This window comes from Heptranchias perlo, chromosome 4 (genome assembly GCF_035084215.1).
Source record: "Heptranchias perlo isolate sHepPer1 chromosome 4, sHepPer1.hap1, whole genome shotgun sequence".
NCBI lineage: Eukaryota > Metazoa > Chordata > Chondrichthyes > Hexanchiformes > Hexanchidae > Heptranchias > Heptranchias perlo.
The window spans coordinates 46,070,929-46,090,661 of NC_090328.1; the positions used below are offsets into that span (position 1 = coordinate 46,070,929).

A 19,733-nucleotide genomic window follows, 5' to 3' on the forward strand; every position below is an offset into this window, starting at 1 on the left:
AGATGGGAATGAGGGACACAGTGAGGAAATTGGAAAATAAAATAAATATAAATAAAATTAAAATAAACAATTACAATTCCTGTAAAAAGAACCTGTGCTTTTAATGACTGTATTTGTTGTCAAAATCAGTATTACCAAAATCAGTTGTTCCAGCAAAAGGCGTATAAACATAAAGCAAAAAAAACTGTAGATGCTGGAAATCTGAAACAGAAACAGAAAATGCTGGAAGCACAGCAGGTCAGGCAGCATCTGTGGAGAGAACAGAGGAGTTGATATTTCAGGTGTAGGCTGTTTGTCAAAACTGGAGGATATTACAGACGTTCAGCATTTAAAAAGAAACAGGGAAGGGAGAAAGAAAAGCTCCCGCTTGCACACGTACATACAAAACTTAGAATGACCTTTAAAGTCCTTAAGTGGGAAATAGGAGATGGTTAAATGGCAGAAGTGATATTAGCATATTGTGTCTTTTTTTCCAGAAAGAGCTATGATTTGAATTGATTTTGTTTTTGCAATATAGTCACAAAATATTTATTAAATGAATTTACTTCCATGCTGCTGTTGCTCCAGCCAGACAATCATGACAAGACACCTTAAAGGTTAGCTGAAAATTATATATTTCTTCTGTGTTCTTCATGGGCAGAATAAAAGCAAAATGATACTGCAAACTGCTATCATTTATATTAAAAAACTGTTTTAAAATGGTGTTTTATAGAGCCAGAAAAGAGGCAGTGCCCCAGGGCAATGATGACCAATTAGGAGGAAGTTTAAACATGTGTGGGAATATTCAAAAATTATTCCAGTAATGGCACACCAAACCTGGAAATCGTTGGTTATTTAAAAAAGAGCTATCAGTAAATTAACATAAATACACATCTGTTGACTGATCAGTTTCTGCTGTAATAATGTTTTGAATGAATATATATGAATAACTTTATTGTACTTAATAGCAATGACCCATAGTGGACCAGTAGTTTTTATGATTTGTTTCTCAACAGGAGACAAATGTTGGCTTTTCTTGTTCTTAAAAATCCCTAGGTCTGAAAATCCCTGACGTGCATCCTGGCGTTACTGCCAGGATGTACCCACCTGGGATTTCTGCCGCTGATCTGATCAAAGTTCACAAATTGCGATGGAGGTTGCTGGTTTGGGGAGGGGTTGTTGTTACTTCCCTCTTTCCCTCCCAACTCTCAGAAATAAATTATATGAGGGCACCCATTCCCTTTCTCTTCTGGGGTCTCACCAGGCATGCCTCTGTCTTCACTGTGCCCTCTGAGGCGGGAACTCCCAACGTAGGGAGTCACCACCCCTAATCCCACCTCCTTTTATGCCAGTGGCCTTGGTTGGGGTGGGCTGAGGCTGAACCTCCAACAGGCCTCCCCAGAATTCCCAACATAAGGCCAGGACTCAGCATATCCTGGTACTAGGCTAATTTGCGACCCTTCCACTGTACTCGCACCAAAGTTATGGCAGAGGTTTGCTAGAAGGTCTGTGGATTTTTGGCCCCTTTATGCCCAGCAGAAGGACAAGTAAAGATGAATGATTTAGCATTCAAGGGTGCCTAGTCAACGTTTCTAGCGGTGTCTGGGAAAAAAGACTAAGTAAACCTGCCGGTATTAGAAATAGCATAGCACACTATGCTTCTTGTTAAGAGGTGATGATGTAATGGACAGGAAGTTTTTGCTGCAATAATTTCTCTGTGAACATGAATAACTTCATTATATTTTAAGGCCATTCACCCACAGTGAGTATGTCTCTTTAAAAAAAATTGTCCATGTGTATGTCTTATACCACAGGCTTATTTATCAGTGGCAATTTTTCTTAAGTAAACAATCATTTGGAGGTGTGTGCTGCTGCTGGAACAATTTTTGCATGTTTACAAATATGTCCCAATTTTGTCCTGGCTGTCTGTCAGCATTAAGTTACTCACTTTCCTTTGTGGCAGCCTCTTTCCCTTTGCTGGCTTGTATGCATCTAACTACTGGTCTGCCCCCTCTTTTGTGCTTTCTCTTTTGTGGAACTTCCTGATTTGAACAGTGGCAACTATAAACACAGACACACCTCAACATGCTGAAATATATTCAAGGACCAAAACAGCATCATTATCAAATTTCCAACAATTTCATAAACTATAGGACTCCAGAACTATTTAGATTAATGTGTTGGTGCTGATTTCACTGAATCAAGTAACAATTTGCATTTATATAGCGCCTCTAACATATCAAAATGTTCCAAGGAGCTTTGCAGAAGTGTAATCACAAATATCGCCGCCGAGCCAAAGAAGGAGATATTAAAAGGGATGACCAAAAGCTTAGTCAAAGAGGTGGGTTTTAAGGAGAGCCTTAAAAGAGGAGAAGGAGGCGGAGCTGAATAGGGAGGGAATTTAGTGCTAAGACGGCTGAAGGCATCGCTGCTAATGATAGGGCGAAAGGAGTGGGTAAATGTACGAGTTTAGAGTTGGAGGAATGCAAGGTTGTTAGAGGGTTGTAGGGCTGGATAAGTTTACAAAAATAGGGAGGGGTGAGGCCATGAAAGGATTCAAACATGAGGATGAGAATTTCAAATTTGAGGCGTTTGTGAACTGGGAGTCAGTGTAGCTCGGTGAGCAGGATTTGGTGCTGGATAGTATGTGGCAGCAGCATTTTGGATGAGCTAAGGTTTATGTAAGATAGGACCCTGGCCAGCTGGGCATTGGAATAGTTGTCAGGTGGTGACAAAGATGATGAGGTTTCAGCAGCAGATGGGCTGAGGTAGTGACGGAGACGGATGATGTTGTGGAAGTAGGCAGTCTTTGTGATGGAGAGGATGTGGTGTTGGAAGCTCAGCTTTGGGTTAAATAGGATGCCGAGGTTGAGGACAGTCAGGTTCACCCTGAGACAATGGCCGGGGAGGGCATTGGAAAACAATTGCTTTGGTCTTCCCAATGTTTATCTGGAGGAAATTGTGGCTCATGCAGGACTGGATGTTGGACAAGCAATCTAACACCTCAGAGGCAGTGGAGGGGTTGAGATAGATGGTGGAGAGGTAGACGTGGGTTTTACCAGTATACATGTGAAAGCAGACCCCATGGGGGTTATTTTAACCCCCCAGAATGGGTGGGCTGGGGGTGGGTGGGAGGTTAAGATACCAGCTTTTTTAAGTGGGACTGCATCCTTGCTCCAACGCGCCCACTTTCGGGTTTGACCCAGGCAGGTTTGTATGTATGTGCACAACAACACGATCCCTGATGTGGCTGAACCCCGCCCCTCACCCTCACCCTCACCCTCCCCCTCAGATTTGCCCCATTCTGAGACACTCCTGGGCAATCTGGGAGGGTTGCAAACCGAGCTGGCGTTGGCTGCCAAAGCCATGCCCAGTGCTAATATTCCCTTGGGTCCCCGACATCCTCAGACTCCTGACCTGATTTTTGCTCCCACCTGCTAGCCCTAAAGTCACTCCTGCCAGTTTCAGGTGGGAGACTGTACTGGATTATTCCAGTGAGCCCCAGGGGTTAAAATAGCCCAAGCCGCAAGCTGAGCTCCCCATTGGGGCTTCCCTGCACCCCCCCCACCCCCCCCCCCCCCCCCCACACACACCACAGTCCCACCCTGAACGTGCCCCAGGTTAAAATCAATCCTAATGATTTGGCAAGCTATTCAAAAAGTATCATTTGTTTTACTGGTAATGGGTAATTTTGATTTTGGGTGATAGTGTTAAACAGGTGATATTGATTCAGCCACCCATTATACATCTCTCTCGATTTTCATTTTTAGTCAATGAAAATGAAAATCTGGAGAGATGTATAACGTGCGGATGAATCGATATCGTCCGTTTTACACTATCACCCAAAGTCAAAATGACCCCCATAGGATCATGGCACTGTTTGCTCAGTCTGCCCATAAAGGCCCCACTTAACTCATGTGTGGGTAGATTCTTGGATCTCTTATTTGCTGCAAAAAAGTATTGTCCTGTGTTGTAATGGTAAATAGTATATTTTGAAGTATGTGTCAAAAAAGATTGTAAGTTCTATCCACCTGAATGAAGCAATTTCTGCATGTATGGACCCTATTTATTGATTACAATGAATGAACTCTTCCCACCAGTTCTATTCGACCTGATAAGAATCAAACTGGATGGTGCACTGACCTGGGGATAGCCAGTTAAATGGTTAATTTAAACAATCTGCAGTGAAATCCTTCAGTCCTCACTATCTTTGTATTATGATTCACTTTTGTGTTCTACTGTTTAACTTTCTGGCTAGCACATTCTGTATATGCACTGTTAGTGAATTGTTCATTTTTCAGATGTAGTGTTCACAATCCAAAAAAATAGAATTACAAAAAAGTCAGTCTACTGATTTACCATAGTTCTTAATTTTTGTTGTCATATTGAAGCAGTTTATTAACCTTGTAAAGAACAACAATTGTTGAATTGTAAACATTAACTTATTGTCTTAAAAAAACAAATTGTACATAGTATGAGAGACATGTTGATAGAAGATCATAAAATAGAGATGTGTGCTGGAAGAAATGCTTTCTTTTACAGAAGTATAGAAAACTAGCAATGTATATAAATGATAGGCAATTTGCTAAGCTTTGTATGGTTTGGAGGGGTCAGATATAATGACTGGAAAAGCACTCATGCGAAATACATTTATTTTAAAACTATAATGCTGAAGTGATCTTTCAACTTGTGGGACATTTATCCTATGTGGCAGTAAGAGATGAATATATAAAGTTGACAATCAAACTAGTTTGAAAAGTGAAGGGTATTTTTTTTCATTGATTTGGATTACCAATCCAATGCCTACATTTTTAATTTGTTAATGGACAAATGCCTCTACCGCAGTTGGATTGTTGTATGCATTTGGATTGCTTTTGCTTTGATATCATATCACCTAAGGTTCCGTGTTGACGTCAACAAGGTAGGCGGTGTAAAGGCAAGTGGGATCTTCCGTAGCAACACAACAAATTACACCACTTGATGTTACAGTAAAGGTCAAGAGTTATAAAACTATCATTTCTATTGATTTACATAAGCTAGACTTAAAGATCAAGAAAAAACTCATTCCACATATTTCATGTTACATAATCCCAATTAATTATTGCAGAGGAATTAAACACTTCATTGCAGAGTGTAAAGATTGTTCTTTTTAAGAATAATACAAGATCTCCTGTCACAAATGACAGTAAGGTAGTTGTGAATGTTCAGTTTTAAAACTGTCTAGGTAAACAAACTGAAAGCAAATCCATCATTTGAAATATGAGAGATAATATATGAATATTTTGCATTGTGTTTTCAGTACATCTCATTTTGCTAATATAAAATCCAAAGACTTTTTTGAACTTGTGAAGTGGCAGTGTGGATACAAAATTGGCTAAGGGACAGAAAGCAGAGTAATAGTGAACGGTTGTTTTTCAGTCTGGAGGGAAGTATACAGTGGTGTCCCCCAAGGCTTGGTATTGGGACCACTGCTCTTTTTGAGTATATTAATGACCTAGACTTGGATATATAGGGCATAATTTGAAAGTTTGCAGATGACATTAAACTCGGAAACGTAGTAAAGAATGAGGAGGATAGTAGCAGACTATTGGAGGACATAGACAGACTGGTGAAATGGGCAGACACATGCCAAATGAAATTTAACGCAGAGAAGCGTGAAGTGATACATTTTGGAAGGAAGAATGAGGAGAGGTAATATAAACTAAATGGTACAATTTTTAAGCGGGTGCAGGAACAGAGAGACCTGGGGGGTTTATGTACAGAAATCTTTGAAGGTGGCAGGACAAGTTGATAAGGCTATAAAAAGACATATGGGATCCTTGGCTTTATAAATAGAGGCATTGGCAAGGAAGTTATGCTAATCATTTATAATTCACTGGTTAGGCTTCAGCTGGAGTATTGTGTACAATTCTGGGCACCACACTTTATGAAAGATGTCAAGGCCTTGGAGAGGGTGCAGATGAGATTTACTAGAATGGTACCAGGGATGAGGGACTTCAGTTATGTGGCAAGGCTAGAGAAGATGGGATTGTTCTCCTTATAGCAGAGTAGGTTAAAGGGAGATTTAATAGAGGTGTTTTGAAAGGTTTTGATAGAGTAGATAGGGAGAAATTGTTTACACTGGAGGAGACAGATTTAAGATAATTTTGAGCACCTGATCTGACTTTATAAATCATTTTTGTATGCCAAACCTATATCCACAGGTTTTTTTATACATTGACAATTTTTAATAATTTTATTGCTGCATATAAAGATTTTATATTGAAAGCCATTTTTTTAAATTTTTAAGCCTTGTGGAGTGGTCTCTTTGTTCATTTAACGGAATCCTGGAATAATTACAAGTGCCTGAACCATGATTACCCCACCTGGATGAAAATCCTGCAGAATTATGGCTATTACACTAAAGTATATGGAAAGACTGATTATACTTCTGGACACCACTCAGTAAGGTAGGAAATATTTTTTTTTGAAGTTTATTTCTTCAGGGAAGGAACAGTAGCTGCCTTCCCTTTCGGGTCAATTGGTCCTTTTCCTTTTTTTAAAAAAAAGTGTGAACTTTTCAAGTTGCAACTTGTTGACCAGCTGTACCTTCCCTGATGGCAGGGGCTATTAATACGTCATACCCGAATTGATAATTCCATTTGGATGTAAAAGCTCAAAGATCTGTGTTGAAATAGAAAAGATGCAGATTTTTACAAAGTATGCAAGGTATAAGATGTATTTGGATCATGTATTTTCTGCAAGTCAACCTTATTAAAGTGATGAAAGTGTAATATCAGAAGGGAAAGAGGCAATTTGCCAAGTCTAATTTGCGAGAAGGAAAAATTAGATGAGGAACCTTCAATGGGCTGCCCTTGTATGCCTGTGGGCTACAAGATAAGAGTGGTAGTCTGTTAGCAGACTGCCTGTCCTGTCCTTTCCAATGCAGAAGGTTTGTGGCTTGATAACATAGCCTGAAAAGAATATGGGGTTGATTTTAACCCAATAGGAACGTGCTGCCTTACCGCCCGTTACTGCTGGAATCGCGATAGCCACCATTTTACCTGTACAGTGCATTAAGGTGGCAGAGGTGCCCACCGGAAGCAGGTGGGAGCCTTATGAATGAATGTAAATAGAAGTCCCACGACATCAGTGGGACCCCGATTGCATTCTAACCCGGGCCTGAGTGGGGAAGCCACCAGGACTTCCCCACCAGGTGAAGGCAGGTCAGCAGCAATTGGGAGGCCCTCCCCTGCCCCGGACGCTTTTCTCATTCCTCTTTCCTCTCTCTCCTCCCCACGCGTGCCTCCTCCCCACGCGTGCCTCTTCCACCCCCTACCCCCCCGTGCGTGCCCCCCCCCCCCCGTGCGTGCCCCCCCCCGTGCGTGTCCCCCCCCCCCCCGTGCGTCCCCCCCGCCGTGCGTCCCCCACCCCGTGCGTCCCCCCCGTGCGTGCGTCCCCCCCCCGTGCGTGCCCCCCCCCCCCCCCCCCGGTGCGTGCACCCCCGTGCGTGCCCCCCCCCCCCGTGCGTGCCCCCCTGGTGCGCCCCCCCCCTCCCCGTGCACCCCCCCCCCTCCCCGTGCGCCCCCACCTCCCCGTGCGCCCCCCCCCCCTCCCCGTGCGCCCCCCCCCCTCCCCGTGCGCCCCCCCCCTCCCCGTGCGCCCCCCCCCTCCCCGTGTGCCCCCCCTCCCCGTGCGCCCCCCCCCCCTCCCCGTGCGCCCCCCCCCCTCCCCGTGCGCCCCCCCCCCCCGTGCGCCCCCCCCTCCCCGTGCGCCCCCCCCTCCCCGTGCGTGCTCCCCCCCCCCGTGCGTGCCCCCCCCCCCCCGTGCGTGCCCCCCCGCCCCGTGCTTGCCCCCCCCCGTGCGTGCCATTCCCCGTGCGTGCCCCCCCCCCCCCCGTGCGTGCCCCCGTGCGTGCCCGCCCCCCCCCGTGCGTGCCCGCCCCCCCCCGTGCGTGCCCCCCCCCCGTGCGTGCCCCCCCCCGTGCGTGCCCCCCCCCCGTGCGCCCCCCCTCCCCGTGCGCCCCCCCTCCCCGTGCGCCCCCCCTCCCCGTGCGCCCCCCCCCTCCCCGTGCGCCCCTCCCTCCCCGTGCGCCCCCCCTCCCCGTGCGCCCCCCCCTCCCCGTGCGCCCCCCCCTCCCCGTGCGCCCCCCCCTCCCCGTGCGCCCCCCCCTCCCCGTGCGCCCCCCCCTCCCCGTGCGCCCCCCCCTCCCCGTGCGCCCCCCCCTCCCCGTGCGCCCCCCCCTCCCCGTGCGCCCCCCCCTCCCCGTGCGCCCCCCCCTCCCCGTGCGCCCCCCCCTCCCCGTGCGCCCCCCCCTCCCCGTGCGCCCCCCCTCCCCGTGCGCCCCCCCCTCCCCGTGCGCCCCCCCTCCCCGTGCGCCCCCCCTCCCCGTGCGCCCCCCCCTCCCCGTGCGCCCCCCCCTCCCCGTGCGCCCCCCCCTCCCCGTGCGCCCCCCCCTCCCCGTGCGCCCCCCCCTCCCCGTGCGCCCCCCACTCCCCGTGCGCCCCCCCCTCCCCGTGCGCCCCCCCTCCCCGTGCGCCCCCACCTCCCCGTGCGCCCCCACCTCCCCGTGCGCCCCCCCCCCGTGCGCGCCCCCCCCCCCCGTGCGTGCCCCCCCGTGCGCGCCCCCCCTCCCCGTGCGCCCCCCCCTCCCCGTGCGCCCCCCCCTCCCCGTGCGCCCCCCCCTCCCCGTGCGCCCCCCCCTCCCCGTGCGCCCCCCCCTCCCCGTGCGCCCCCCCCTCCCCGTGCGCCCCCCCCTCCCCGTGCGCCCCCCCCTCCCCGTGCGCCCCCCCCCTCCCCGTGCGCCCCCCCCTCCGTTGCCCCAAACTCCATTCCGATATAAAGCTGTCTGAATAGCCTAGGATCTACTTTAAATATTACACATAAGACGTGCACACAATACTGTAGTCTACTATCAGTACTATGTGCATATCTTCATAGTACAGGGAAAGGCTAGTACAACATCAAATTGGTATATCTGCAATTAAAGTGAGAATATATACAGCTTAGTAATCATAGATGCATCTAGGGTATGGGGAGAGAGCAGGAATATGGCATTGAGATAGAGGATCAGCCATGATCATATTGAATGGCGGAGCAGACTCGAAGGGCCGAATGGCCTACTCCTGCTAGTATTTTCTATGTTTCCATGCTTCATTTGTAGATATATTGAAAATAGCAAGTATCATTTTCCTTCCCTCCAATTTCCTCTCATCACTCGTCTCCTGAAGGTGATTGCACTTGAGGCATGGTTCCATGGGTAGCAACGGCTCTTTCTTGCCCAAATGGCGAGAGCAGGAACCAGTGGCTGATTTTTTTTTTTCCCCCTTCCCTCAGCTAAGGAGGTTTAGGCGAATTTAAATTCAATTCATTAATTAAATTCAATTAAATAAAAATAAAAAATCTGGAATTCAAATACTAGTATCAGTAATGATGGCCATGAAACTACCGAATTGTCGTAAAAACCCATCTGGTTCACTAATGTCCTTTCGGGAAGGAAACCTGCCGTCCTTACCCGGTCTGGCCGAAATGTGACTCCAGACCCACAGCAATGTGGTTGATTCTTAATTGCCCTCTGAAATGGCCTAGCAAGCCACTCAGTTGTAAAATATCGCTTAAAAAAAGTCATAATAAGAATAAAACCGGACGGACCACCCGGCATTGGTCCACTAGGCATCGGACACGACAACGGCAAACCAAGCCCAGTCGACCCTGCAAGGTCCTCCTTACTAACATCTGGGGACTTGTGCCAAAATTGGGAGAGCTGTCCCACAGACTAGTCAAGCAACAGCCTGACATAGCCATACTCACAGAATCATACCTTTCAGCTAACATCCCAGACTCTTCCATCACCATCCCTGGGTATGTCCTGTCCCACCGGCAGGACAGACCCACCAGAGGTGGCGGGACAGTGATATACAGTCAGGAGGGAGTGGCCCTGGGAGTCCTCAACATTGACTCTGGACCCCATGAAATCTCATGGCATCAGGTCAAACATGGGCAATGAAACCTCCTGCTGATTACCACCTACCGTCCTCCCTCAGCTGATGAATCAGTCCTCCTCCATGTTGAGCACCACTTGGAGGAAGCACTGAGGGTAGCAAGGGCACAAAATGTACTCTGGGTGGGGGACTTCAATGTCCATCACCAAGAGTGGCTCGGTAGCACCACTACTGACCGAGCTGGCCGAGTCCTGAAGGACATAGCTGCTAGACTGGGCCTGCGGCAGGTGGTGAGCGAACCAACACGAGGGAAAAACTTACTCGTCCTCACCAATCTACCTGTCGCAAATGCATCTGTCCATGACAGTATTGGTAGGAGTGACCACCGCACAGTCCTCGTGGAGATGAAGTCCCGTCTTCGCACTGAGGACACCATCCAACGTGTTGTGTGGCACTACCACCGTGCTAAATAGGATAGATTCAGAACAGATCTAGCAGCTCAAAACTGGGCATCCATGAGGCACTGTGGGCCATCAGCAGCAGCAGAATTGTATTCCAGCACAATCTGTAACCTCATGGCCCGGCATATTCCTCACTCTACCATTACCAACAAGCCAGGGGATCAACTCTGGTTCAATGAGGAATGTAGAAGAGCATGCCAGGAGCAGCACCAGGCGTACCTAAAAATGAGGTGCCAACCTGGTGAAGCTACAACTCAGGACTACATGCATGCTAAACAGCGGAAGCAACATGCTATAGACAGAGCTAAGCGATTCCACAACCAACGGATCAGATCAAAGCTCTGCAGTCCTGCCACATCCAGTCGTGAATGGTGGTGGACAATTAAACAACTAACGGGAGGAGGAGGCTCTGCAAACACCCCCATCCTCAATGATGGCGGAGTCCAGCACGTGAGTGCAAAAGACAAGGCTGAAGCGTTTGCAACCATCTTCAGCCAGAAGTGTCGAGTGGATGATCCAACTCAGCCTCCTCCCAATATCCCCACCATCACGGAAGCCAGTCTTCAGCCAATTCGATTCACTCCACGTGATATCAAGAAACGGCTGAGTGCACTGGATACAGCAAAGGCTATGGGCCCCGACAACATCCCAGCTGTAGTGCTGAAGACTTGTGCTCCAGAACTAGCTGCGCCTCTAGCCAAGCTGTTCCAGTACAGCTACAACACTGGCATCTACCCGACAATGTGGAAAATTGCCCAGGTATGTCCTGTCCACAAAAAGCAGGACAAATCCAATCCGGCCAATTACCGCCCCATCAGTCTACTCTCAATCATCAGCAAAGTGATGGAAGGTGTCGTCGACAGTGCTATCAAGCGGCACTTACTCACCAATAACCTGCTCACCGATGCGGGGTTTGGGTTCCGCCAGGACCACTCGGCTCCAGACCTCATTACAGCCTTGGTCCAAACATGGACAAAAGAGCTGAATTCCAGAGGTGAGGTGAGAGTGACTGCCCTTGACATCAAGGCAGCATTTGACCGAGTGTGGCACCAGTAAAATTGATGTCAATGGGAATCAGGGGGAAAACTCTCCAGTGGCTGGAGTCATACCTAGCACAAAGGAAGATGGTAGTGATTGTTGGAGGCCAATCATCTCAGCCCCAGGACATTGCTGCAGGAGTTCCTCAGGGCAGTGTCCTCGGCCCAACCATCTTCAGCTGCTTCATCAATGACCTTCCCTCCATCATAAGGTCAGAAATAGGGATGTTCGCTGATGACTGCACAGTGTTCAGTTCCATTCGCAACCCCTCAAATAATGAAGCAGTCCGAGCCCGCATGCAGCAAGACCTGGACAACATCCAGGCTTGGGCTCATAAGTGGCAAGTAACATTCGCGCCAGATAAGTGCCAGGCAATGACCATCTCCAACAAGAGAGAGTCTAACCAGCTCCCCTTGTCATTCAACGGCATTACCATCGCCGAATCCCCCACCATCAACATCCTGGGGGTCACCATTGATCAGAAACTTAACTGGACCAGCCATATAAATACTGTGGCTACGAGAGCAGGTCAGAGGCTGGGTATTCTGCGGCGAGTGACTCACCTCCTGACTCCCCAAAGCCTTTCCACCATCTACAAGGCACAAGTCAGGAGTGTGATGGAATACTCTCCACTTGCTTGGATGAGTGCAGCTCCAACAACAGTCAAGAAGCTCGACACCATCCAAGATAAAGCAGCCTGCTTGATTGGCACCCCATCCACCACCCTAAACATTCACTCCCTTCACCACCGGCGCACTGTGGCTGCAGTGTGTACCATCTACAGGATGCACTGCAGCAACTCGCCAAGGCTTCTTCAACAGCACCTCCCAAACCCGCGACCTCTACCATCTAGAAGGACAAGAGCAGCAGGCACATGGGAACAACACCATCTGCACGTTCCCCTCCAAGTCACACACCATCCCAACTTGGAAATATATCGCCGTTCCTTCATTGTCGCTGGGTCAAAATCCTGGAACTCCCTTCCTAACAGCACTGTGGGAGAACCGTCACCACACGGACTGCAGCGGTTCAAGAAGGCTGCTCACCACCACCTTCTCGAGGGCAATTAGGGATGGGCAATAAATGCTGGCCTCGCCAGCGACGCCCACATCCTGTGAACGAATAAAAAAAAAAAATTGACGTAGCCCCATTGCACCTTTACATGGACCAGTGATCAAACCCGAGACCTTTCTGATTTGTATGGCTGAGTGCCACACTAACGTGGTATATTTACTTATTGCCCTCGAACCACTTTAACCAGGATCCGGGTTGTCCATATTCGGTCTGCTGTTTGCAGCTTTGGTTTCCCCTGAAGTGTAATCACATGGGGCACATAAGAAATGGGAGTCGGCCAAACAGCCCCTCGAGCCTGCTCCGCCATTCAATAAGATCATGGATGAACTTCTATCTCAACTCCGCTTTCCTGTCCTATCCCCATATCCGTTGATTCTCTTAGTGTCCATAAATCTATCGATCTTAATCTTGAATGGACTCAACGACTGATCACCCACAGCCCTCTGGGGTAGAGAATTCAAAAGATTCACAACACTAAGTGAAGAAATTTTTCCTCATCTCTGTTCTAAATGTCCGACCCCTTATCTTTAGATATGACCCCTAGTTCCAGACTCCCTAGCCAGGGATAACAGCCTCTCAGAATCTTATATGTTTCAATGAGATCACGTCTCATTCTTCTAAACTCCAGAGAGTATAGGCCCATTCTACTCAATCTTTCCTCATTGGACAACCCTCTCATCCCAGGAATCAATCTAGTGAACCTTCGTTCTACCCCCTCCAAGGCAAGTATATCCTTCCTTCGGTAAGGTGACCAAAACTGTACACAGTCGTCCAGGTGTTGTCTCGCCAGTGCCCTATATAATTGCAGCAAGATCGCCTTACTTTTATACTCCAACTCCTTTGCAATAAAGGCCAACATACCATTTGCCTTCCTAATTGCATGCTGTATCTACATGTTAAATTTCTGTAATTTGAGTACCCGAACTCCCAAATCCCTCTGACTACCAACATTTCTTAGTCTCTCACCTTTTAAAAAATACTCTGCTTTTCTATTCTTCGCACCAAAGTGGATAATTTCACATTATACTCCATCTGCCACCTTCTCGCCCTCTCTTTGCGTCCTCCTCACAGCTTACTTTCCCACCTAGCTTTGTATTATCAGCAAACTTGGATACATTACACTTGGTCCCTTCGTCTAAGTCATTGATAGATATTGTAAACAGCTAAGGCCCAAGCACTGATCCCTGCAGCACCCCACTAGTTACAACCTGCCAAACCGAAAATGACCCATTTATTCCTACTCTCTGTTTTCTGTCTGTTAACCAATCCCCAATCCATGTTAATATATTACCCCCAGTCTCACTAATATATTACACCCAATCCCACTAATGAGAATGTAGCAGCATTGTACCCCAGAGTGAAGAAGACATCTTCCAATCATTCTCTAACGAGGAAGGGGAGAGTGCGTTGAGTTTCATGAAAGCATTGAGTTTCCTGAAAGCAAGAAAAGCTTGCGGCCTTGACCAGATTTCACCAGAAGTGCTTGTACATTTCAGAAAGAAGACCATAAAATGGCTCAATTTTCATGTCCCGTGTCATGCAAGAGAGCGTGATGCCTAAGATATGGTAGAAAGCTAGGGTGATAGCTATACCAAAAGCAGGGAAGAACCATTCTCTCCCAGCTTGCTACCATCCTATACCACTTCTGAGCTGTGCCTACCAACTTCTGCAAAGAATTATGCTCACAGTGGAGCAAACTCCGAAGGATGACCAGGTAGGCTTCAGACCAAACAGGAGCATTTGTGAGCAAGATCTTGCTTTTAGCACCTATATAGAAAATTGTTTCCAACAGTAGGAAAAGATATGGGCCATGTGGAATCATAGAAAGGTTACAGCGCAGACAGAGGCCATTCAGCCCATCGAGTCCGTGCCAGCTCTATGCAAGTGCAATCCAGCTAGTCCCACTCCCGCGCCCTATCCCCGTAGCCCTGCAATTTCTTTCCTTTCAAGTACTTAACCAGTTCCCTTTTGAAAGCCACAATTGAATCTGCCTCCACCACTCCCCTGGCAGTGCATTCCAGATCATAACCACTCGCTGTGTAAAAAAGTTTTTCCTCATGTCATCTTTGTTTTTTTTGCCAATCACCTTAAATCTATGACCTCTGGTTTTTGACCCTTCCACCAGTGCAAACAGTTTCTCTCCATCTCCTCTGTCTAGACCCTTCATGATTTTGAATACCTCTATCAAATCTGCTCTCAAACTTCTCTGCTCCAAGGAGAACAACCCCAGCTTCTCCAGTCTATCTACGTAACTAAAGTCCCTCATCCTGGACAGAATACTCCAGTTGTGGCCGAACCAGTGTTTTATAAATGTTCATCATGACTTTCTTGCTTTTGTACTCTATGCCTCCATTTATAAAGCCCGGGATCCAGTATGCTTTTTTAACCGCTTTCTCGACCTGCCCTGCCACCTTCAATGATTTGTGCACATGTAACCCCAGATCTCTCCGTTCCTGTATCCCTTTAAGAATTGTGCCCTTCAGTTTATATTGTCTCTTCTCATTCTTCCTACCGAAATGTATCATCTCGCATTTTCCTGAGTTAAATTTCATCTGCCTAGTGTCTGCCTATGCCACCAGCCTGTCTATATCCTCTTGAAGTCTATCACTATCCTCCTCACTGTTCACTACACTTCCAAGTTTTGTGTCATCTGCAAACTTGGAAATTGTGCCCTGTACACCCAAGTCCAAGTCATTAATATATATCAAGAAAAGCAGTGGTCTTAGTACCGACCCTAGGGGAACACCATTGTACACCTCCCTCCAGTCTGAAAAACAAACGTTCACCACTACTCTCTGTTTCCTGTTACTTAGCCAATTCTGTATCCATGCTGCTACTGCCCCTTTTATTCCATGGGCTTCAATCTTGATGTTAGGCCTATTAGGCGGCACTTTATCAAGTCCATGTATACCACATCAACTGCATTGCCTTCATCAAAAACCTCAATCAAGTTGGTTAAACATTATTTGCCTTTAACAAATCCATGCTGGCTTTCCTTAATTAATCCACATTTGTCCAAGTGACTATTAATTCTGTCCCACATTATCATTTCTAAAAGTTTCCCCACCACCAAGGTTAAACTGATTGGCCTACAGTTGCTGTGTTTATCCATATACCCTTTTTTGAACAAGGTTGTAACATTTGCAATTCTCCAGTCCTCTGGCACCACTCCCGTATCTAACGATGTTTGGAAGATTATGGCCAGTACCTCTGTAATTTCCACCTGTACTTCCTTCAGCAACCTAGGATGCATCCCATCTGGACCGGGTGACTTATCTACTTTCAGTACAGCTAGCCTTTCTAGTAGCTCCTTTTTATCAATTTTTAGCCCATCTAATATCTCAACTACATCTTCCTTTACTGAGACTCTGGCAGCATCTTCTTCCTTGGTAAAGACAGATTCAAAGTACTCATTTAGTACCTCGGCCATGCCCTCTGCCTCCATGAGTAGATCTTTTTGGTCCCTAATTGGCCCCACCCATCTTACCACCCGTTTACTGTTTACATGCCTGCAGAAAACTTTTGGATTCCCTTTTACGTTGGCCGCCAGTCTATTCTCATCTGCTCTCTTTGCCCCCCTTAGTTCCTTTTTCATTTCTCCTCTGATCTTTCACTGTTCAGCCTGGTTCTCACATGTGTTATCAACCTGATATCTGTCATATCCGTCATTTTTTCTGCCTCATCTTACTCTCTCTCTTTTGTCATCCAGGGAGCTCTGGCTTTAGTTGCCCTGCCTTTCTCCCTTGTGGGAATGTACCTAGACTGTACCCAAACCATCTTCTCCTTAAAGGCCACCCACTACCAACCAAATTAGCACTAATATTGTGGAGGACGAATTCCTGGAATGTATACGAGATGGTTTTCTAGATCAGTATGTTGAGGAACCAACCAGGGAATAGACTATTTTAGATCCAGTATTGTGCAATGAGAAAGAGTTAATTAATAATCTTCTTGTAAAGGAGCCCTTAGGGAAGAGCGACCATAATATGATAGAATTCTTCATTAAGTTTGAAAGTGATGTAGTTCAATCTGAAACTAGGGTCTTAAATCTAAACAAAGGAAACTACGAAGGTGTGAGGTGCAAGTTGGCTGTGGTTGATTGGGGAACTACATTAAAAGGTATGGCGAGCATTTAAAGAATTAATACAAAATTTGCAACAAATATATATATATATATTCCTTTAAGGCACATAAACCCAACAGGAAAAGTGGTTCAACCGTGACTAATGAGAAATTAAAGATAGTATTAATCAAAGGAAGTAGCATATAAAGTTGCCAGAAAAAGCTGTAAGCTTCAGGATTGGGAGCATTTTAGAATTCAGCAAAGGAGGACCAAGAAATTGATAAAGAAAGGGTAAATAGAATATGAGAGTAAACTAGCGAGAAACATGAAAGCGGGCTGTAAAAGCTTCTATTGGTATGTAAAAAGGAAAGACTGGCGAAGGCAAATGTCGGTCCCTTACAGACAGAGACGGGAGAAATTATAATGAGGAATAAGGAAATGGCAGAGAAATTAAACAAATACTTTCTGTCTGTCTTCACGGTAGAAGACACAAAAAACCTCCCAGAAATACTAGAGAACCAAGGATCTGACGAGAATGAGGAACTGAAAGAAATTAGTATTAGGAAAAAAAATAGTACTCGAGAAATTAATGGGCTGAAAGTCGATAAATCCCAAGGACCTGATGATCCAAATCACAGGGTTTTGAAAGAGGTGGCTGTAGAGATAATGGATGGATTGGTTGTCATCTTCCAAAATTCTATTCATTCTGGAACGGTTCCTGCAGATTGGAGGGTAGCAAATGTAACCCCACTATTTAAGAAAGGAGGGAGAGAGAAAACAGGGAACTACAGACCTGTTAGCCTGACAGCAGTAGTAGGGAAAATGCTTGAATCATTTATAAAGGTTGTGATAACAGGACACTTAGAAAATAATAATAGGATTTGGCAGTCAACATGGATTTATGAAAGGGAAATCATGTTTGACAAACCTATTGGAATTCTTTGAGGATGTAACTAGTAGAATAGATAAGGGGGAACCAGTGGATGTGATGTATTTGAATTTTCAGAAGGCTTTCGATAAGGTCCCACACAGGAGGTTGGTGAACAAAGTTAAAGCAGGTGGAATTGGGGGTAATATACTGGCGTGGATTGAGAATTGGTTAACAGACAGAAAACAGAGAGTAGGAATAAACGGGTCTTTTTCAGGTTGGCAGACTGTGACTTGTGGGGTACCACAGGGATCAGTGCTTGGGCCTCAGCTATTCACAATCTATATCAATGATTTGGATGAGAGGACCAAATGTAATATTTCCAAGTTTGCTGATGACACAAAACTAGGTGGGAATGTGAGTTGTGAGGAGGATGCAAAGAGGTATCAAGGGGATATAGACAGGCTAAGTGAGTGGGCAAGAACATGGCAGATGGAATATAATGTGGAAAAATACAAAGTTATCCACTTTGGTTGGAAAAACAGAAATACAGAGTATTTTTTAAATGGTAAGAGATTGTGAAATGTTGATATTTAATGGGACCTGGTTGTCCTTGTACATGAGTGACTGAAAGCTAACATGCAGGTGCAGCAAGCAATTAGGAAGGCAAATGGTATGTTGGCCTTTATCGCAAGAGGATTTGAGTACAGGAGTAAAGATATCTTACTGCAATTATATAGGGCCTTGGTGAGACCGTACCTGGAGTATTGTGTACAATTTTGGTCTCCTTACCTAAGAAAGGATATACTTGCCATAGAGGGAGTGCAACAAAGGTTGATTCCTGGGATGATGTGGAGATGCCGGTGATGGACTGGGGTTGACAATTGTAAACAATTTTACAACACCAAGTTATAGTCCAACAAATTTATTTTAAATTAAATTCCACAAGCTTTCGGAGGCTTCCTCCTTCGTCGGGCGGATTCCTGGGATGGCAGGATTGTCATATGAGAAGAGATTGAGTAGACTAGGCCTGTATTCTCTAGAGTTTAGAAGAATGAGAGGTGATCTCATTGAAACATACAAAATTCTTACAGGGCTCGACAGGTTAGATGCAGGGAGGATGTTTCCCCTGGCTGGGGAGTCTAGAACCAGGGGTTACAGTCTCGGAATAAGGGGTAGGCCATTTAGGACTGAGATGAGGAGGAATTTCTTCATTCAGAGGGTGGTGAATCTTTGGAATTCTCTACCCCAGAGGGCTGTGGAGGCTCAGTCATTGAGTACATTCAAAACAGAGATTGATAGATTTCTAGATATTAAAAGCATCAAGGGATATGGAGATGTGGAGGAAAATGGCATTGAGGTAGAAGATCAGCCATGATCTTGTTGAATGGCGGAGCAGGCTCGAGGGGCCAGATGGCCTTTTCCTGCTCTTATTTCTTATGTTCTTATTGTTCAATTACAGTTTTGCCTGCCAATCTTTGATTGCAGTTTACCCGGGCCGGATCTGTTCTCATCCCACTGAAATTGGCCCTCCTCCAGTTGAGTATTTTTACTCTAGAGTGGTTTAAGTCCTTTTCCATAGCTATTTTAAACCTTATGATACTATGATCGCTATTCTCTAAATGTTCCGCCACTGAATTTGCTCCACTTGGTCTGCCTCATTTCCCAGAACCAAATCCAGCAATGCCTCCTTCCTCGTTGGCCTGGAAACATACTGGTCAAGAAAGTTCTCCCTCTTTGTCCCTTACATTATTACTATTCCAGTCTACATTAGGATAGTTGAAATCCCCCATTATTACTACTCCATGGCTTTTGCACCTCTCTAATATCCCTGCAAATTTGCTCCTCTATATCCTTCCCACCAGTTGTTGGCCTATAGAATACATCCTATGTAATGACACCTCTATTTTTTCTTAACTCTAACCAAATAGATTCTGTCCTTGACCCCTCCAGGACATCCTCTGTCTCCAGCACTGCAATATTCTCCTTAATCAATACTGCCACCCCCCTCCTTTCTTTCCTTCCCTATCTTTCCTGAACACCTTGTATCCAGGAATATTTAGTACACAGTCCTGCCCTTTTTTGAGCCAGGTCTCCATTATCGCCACAAAATCACATTCCCATGAGGCTATTTGCGCCTGCAGCTCACCAACCTTGTTTACCGCACTTTGTGCATTTACACACATGCACTGTAAACCAATCTTAGACTTTCTCTCTCAGTCTGATCCCACCAAATACTGAACTACTTCTTATTCTAGTGCTATCTTTCCCTCCCAATCCTTTGTTCACCTTGTTTCTCCTCTCCAATGTTACATCCTGGTGCCCATCCC

The 19,733-nt window shown here is 46.5% G+C and overlaps 1 protein-coding gene across 2 annotated transcripts in view; it reads left to right on the top strand.

Annotated features, from left to right (window-relative positions):
- arsk (arylsulfatase family, member K) overlaps positions 1 to 19,733 on the top strand; it is a 124,283-nt gene that overhangs the window by 5,554 nt on the left and 98,996 nt on the right. For both annotated transcript variants that reach the window (XM_067982860.1, XM_067982861.1), the window contains exon 3: positions 6,269 to 6,428. In XM_067982860.1, the coding sequence (XP_067838961.1) occupies positions 6,269 to 6,428 (160 nt within the window). The remainder of the gene's footprint in view (positions 1 to 6,268; positions 6,429 to 19,733) is intronic.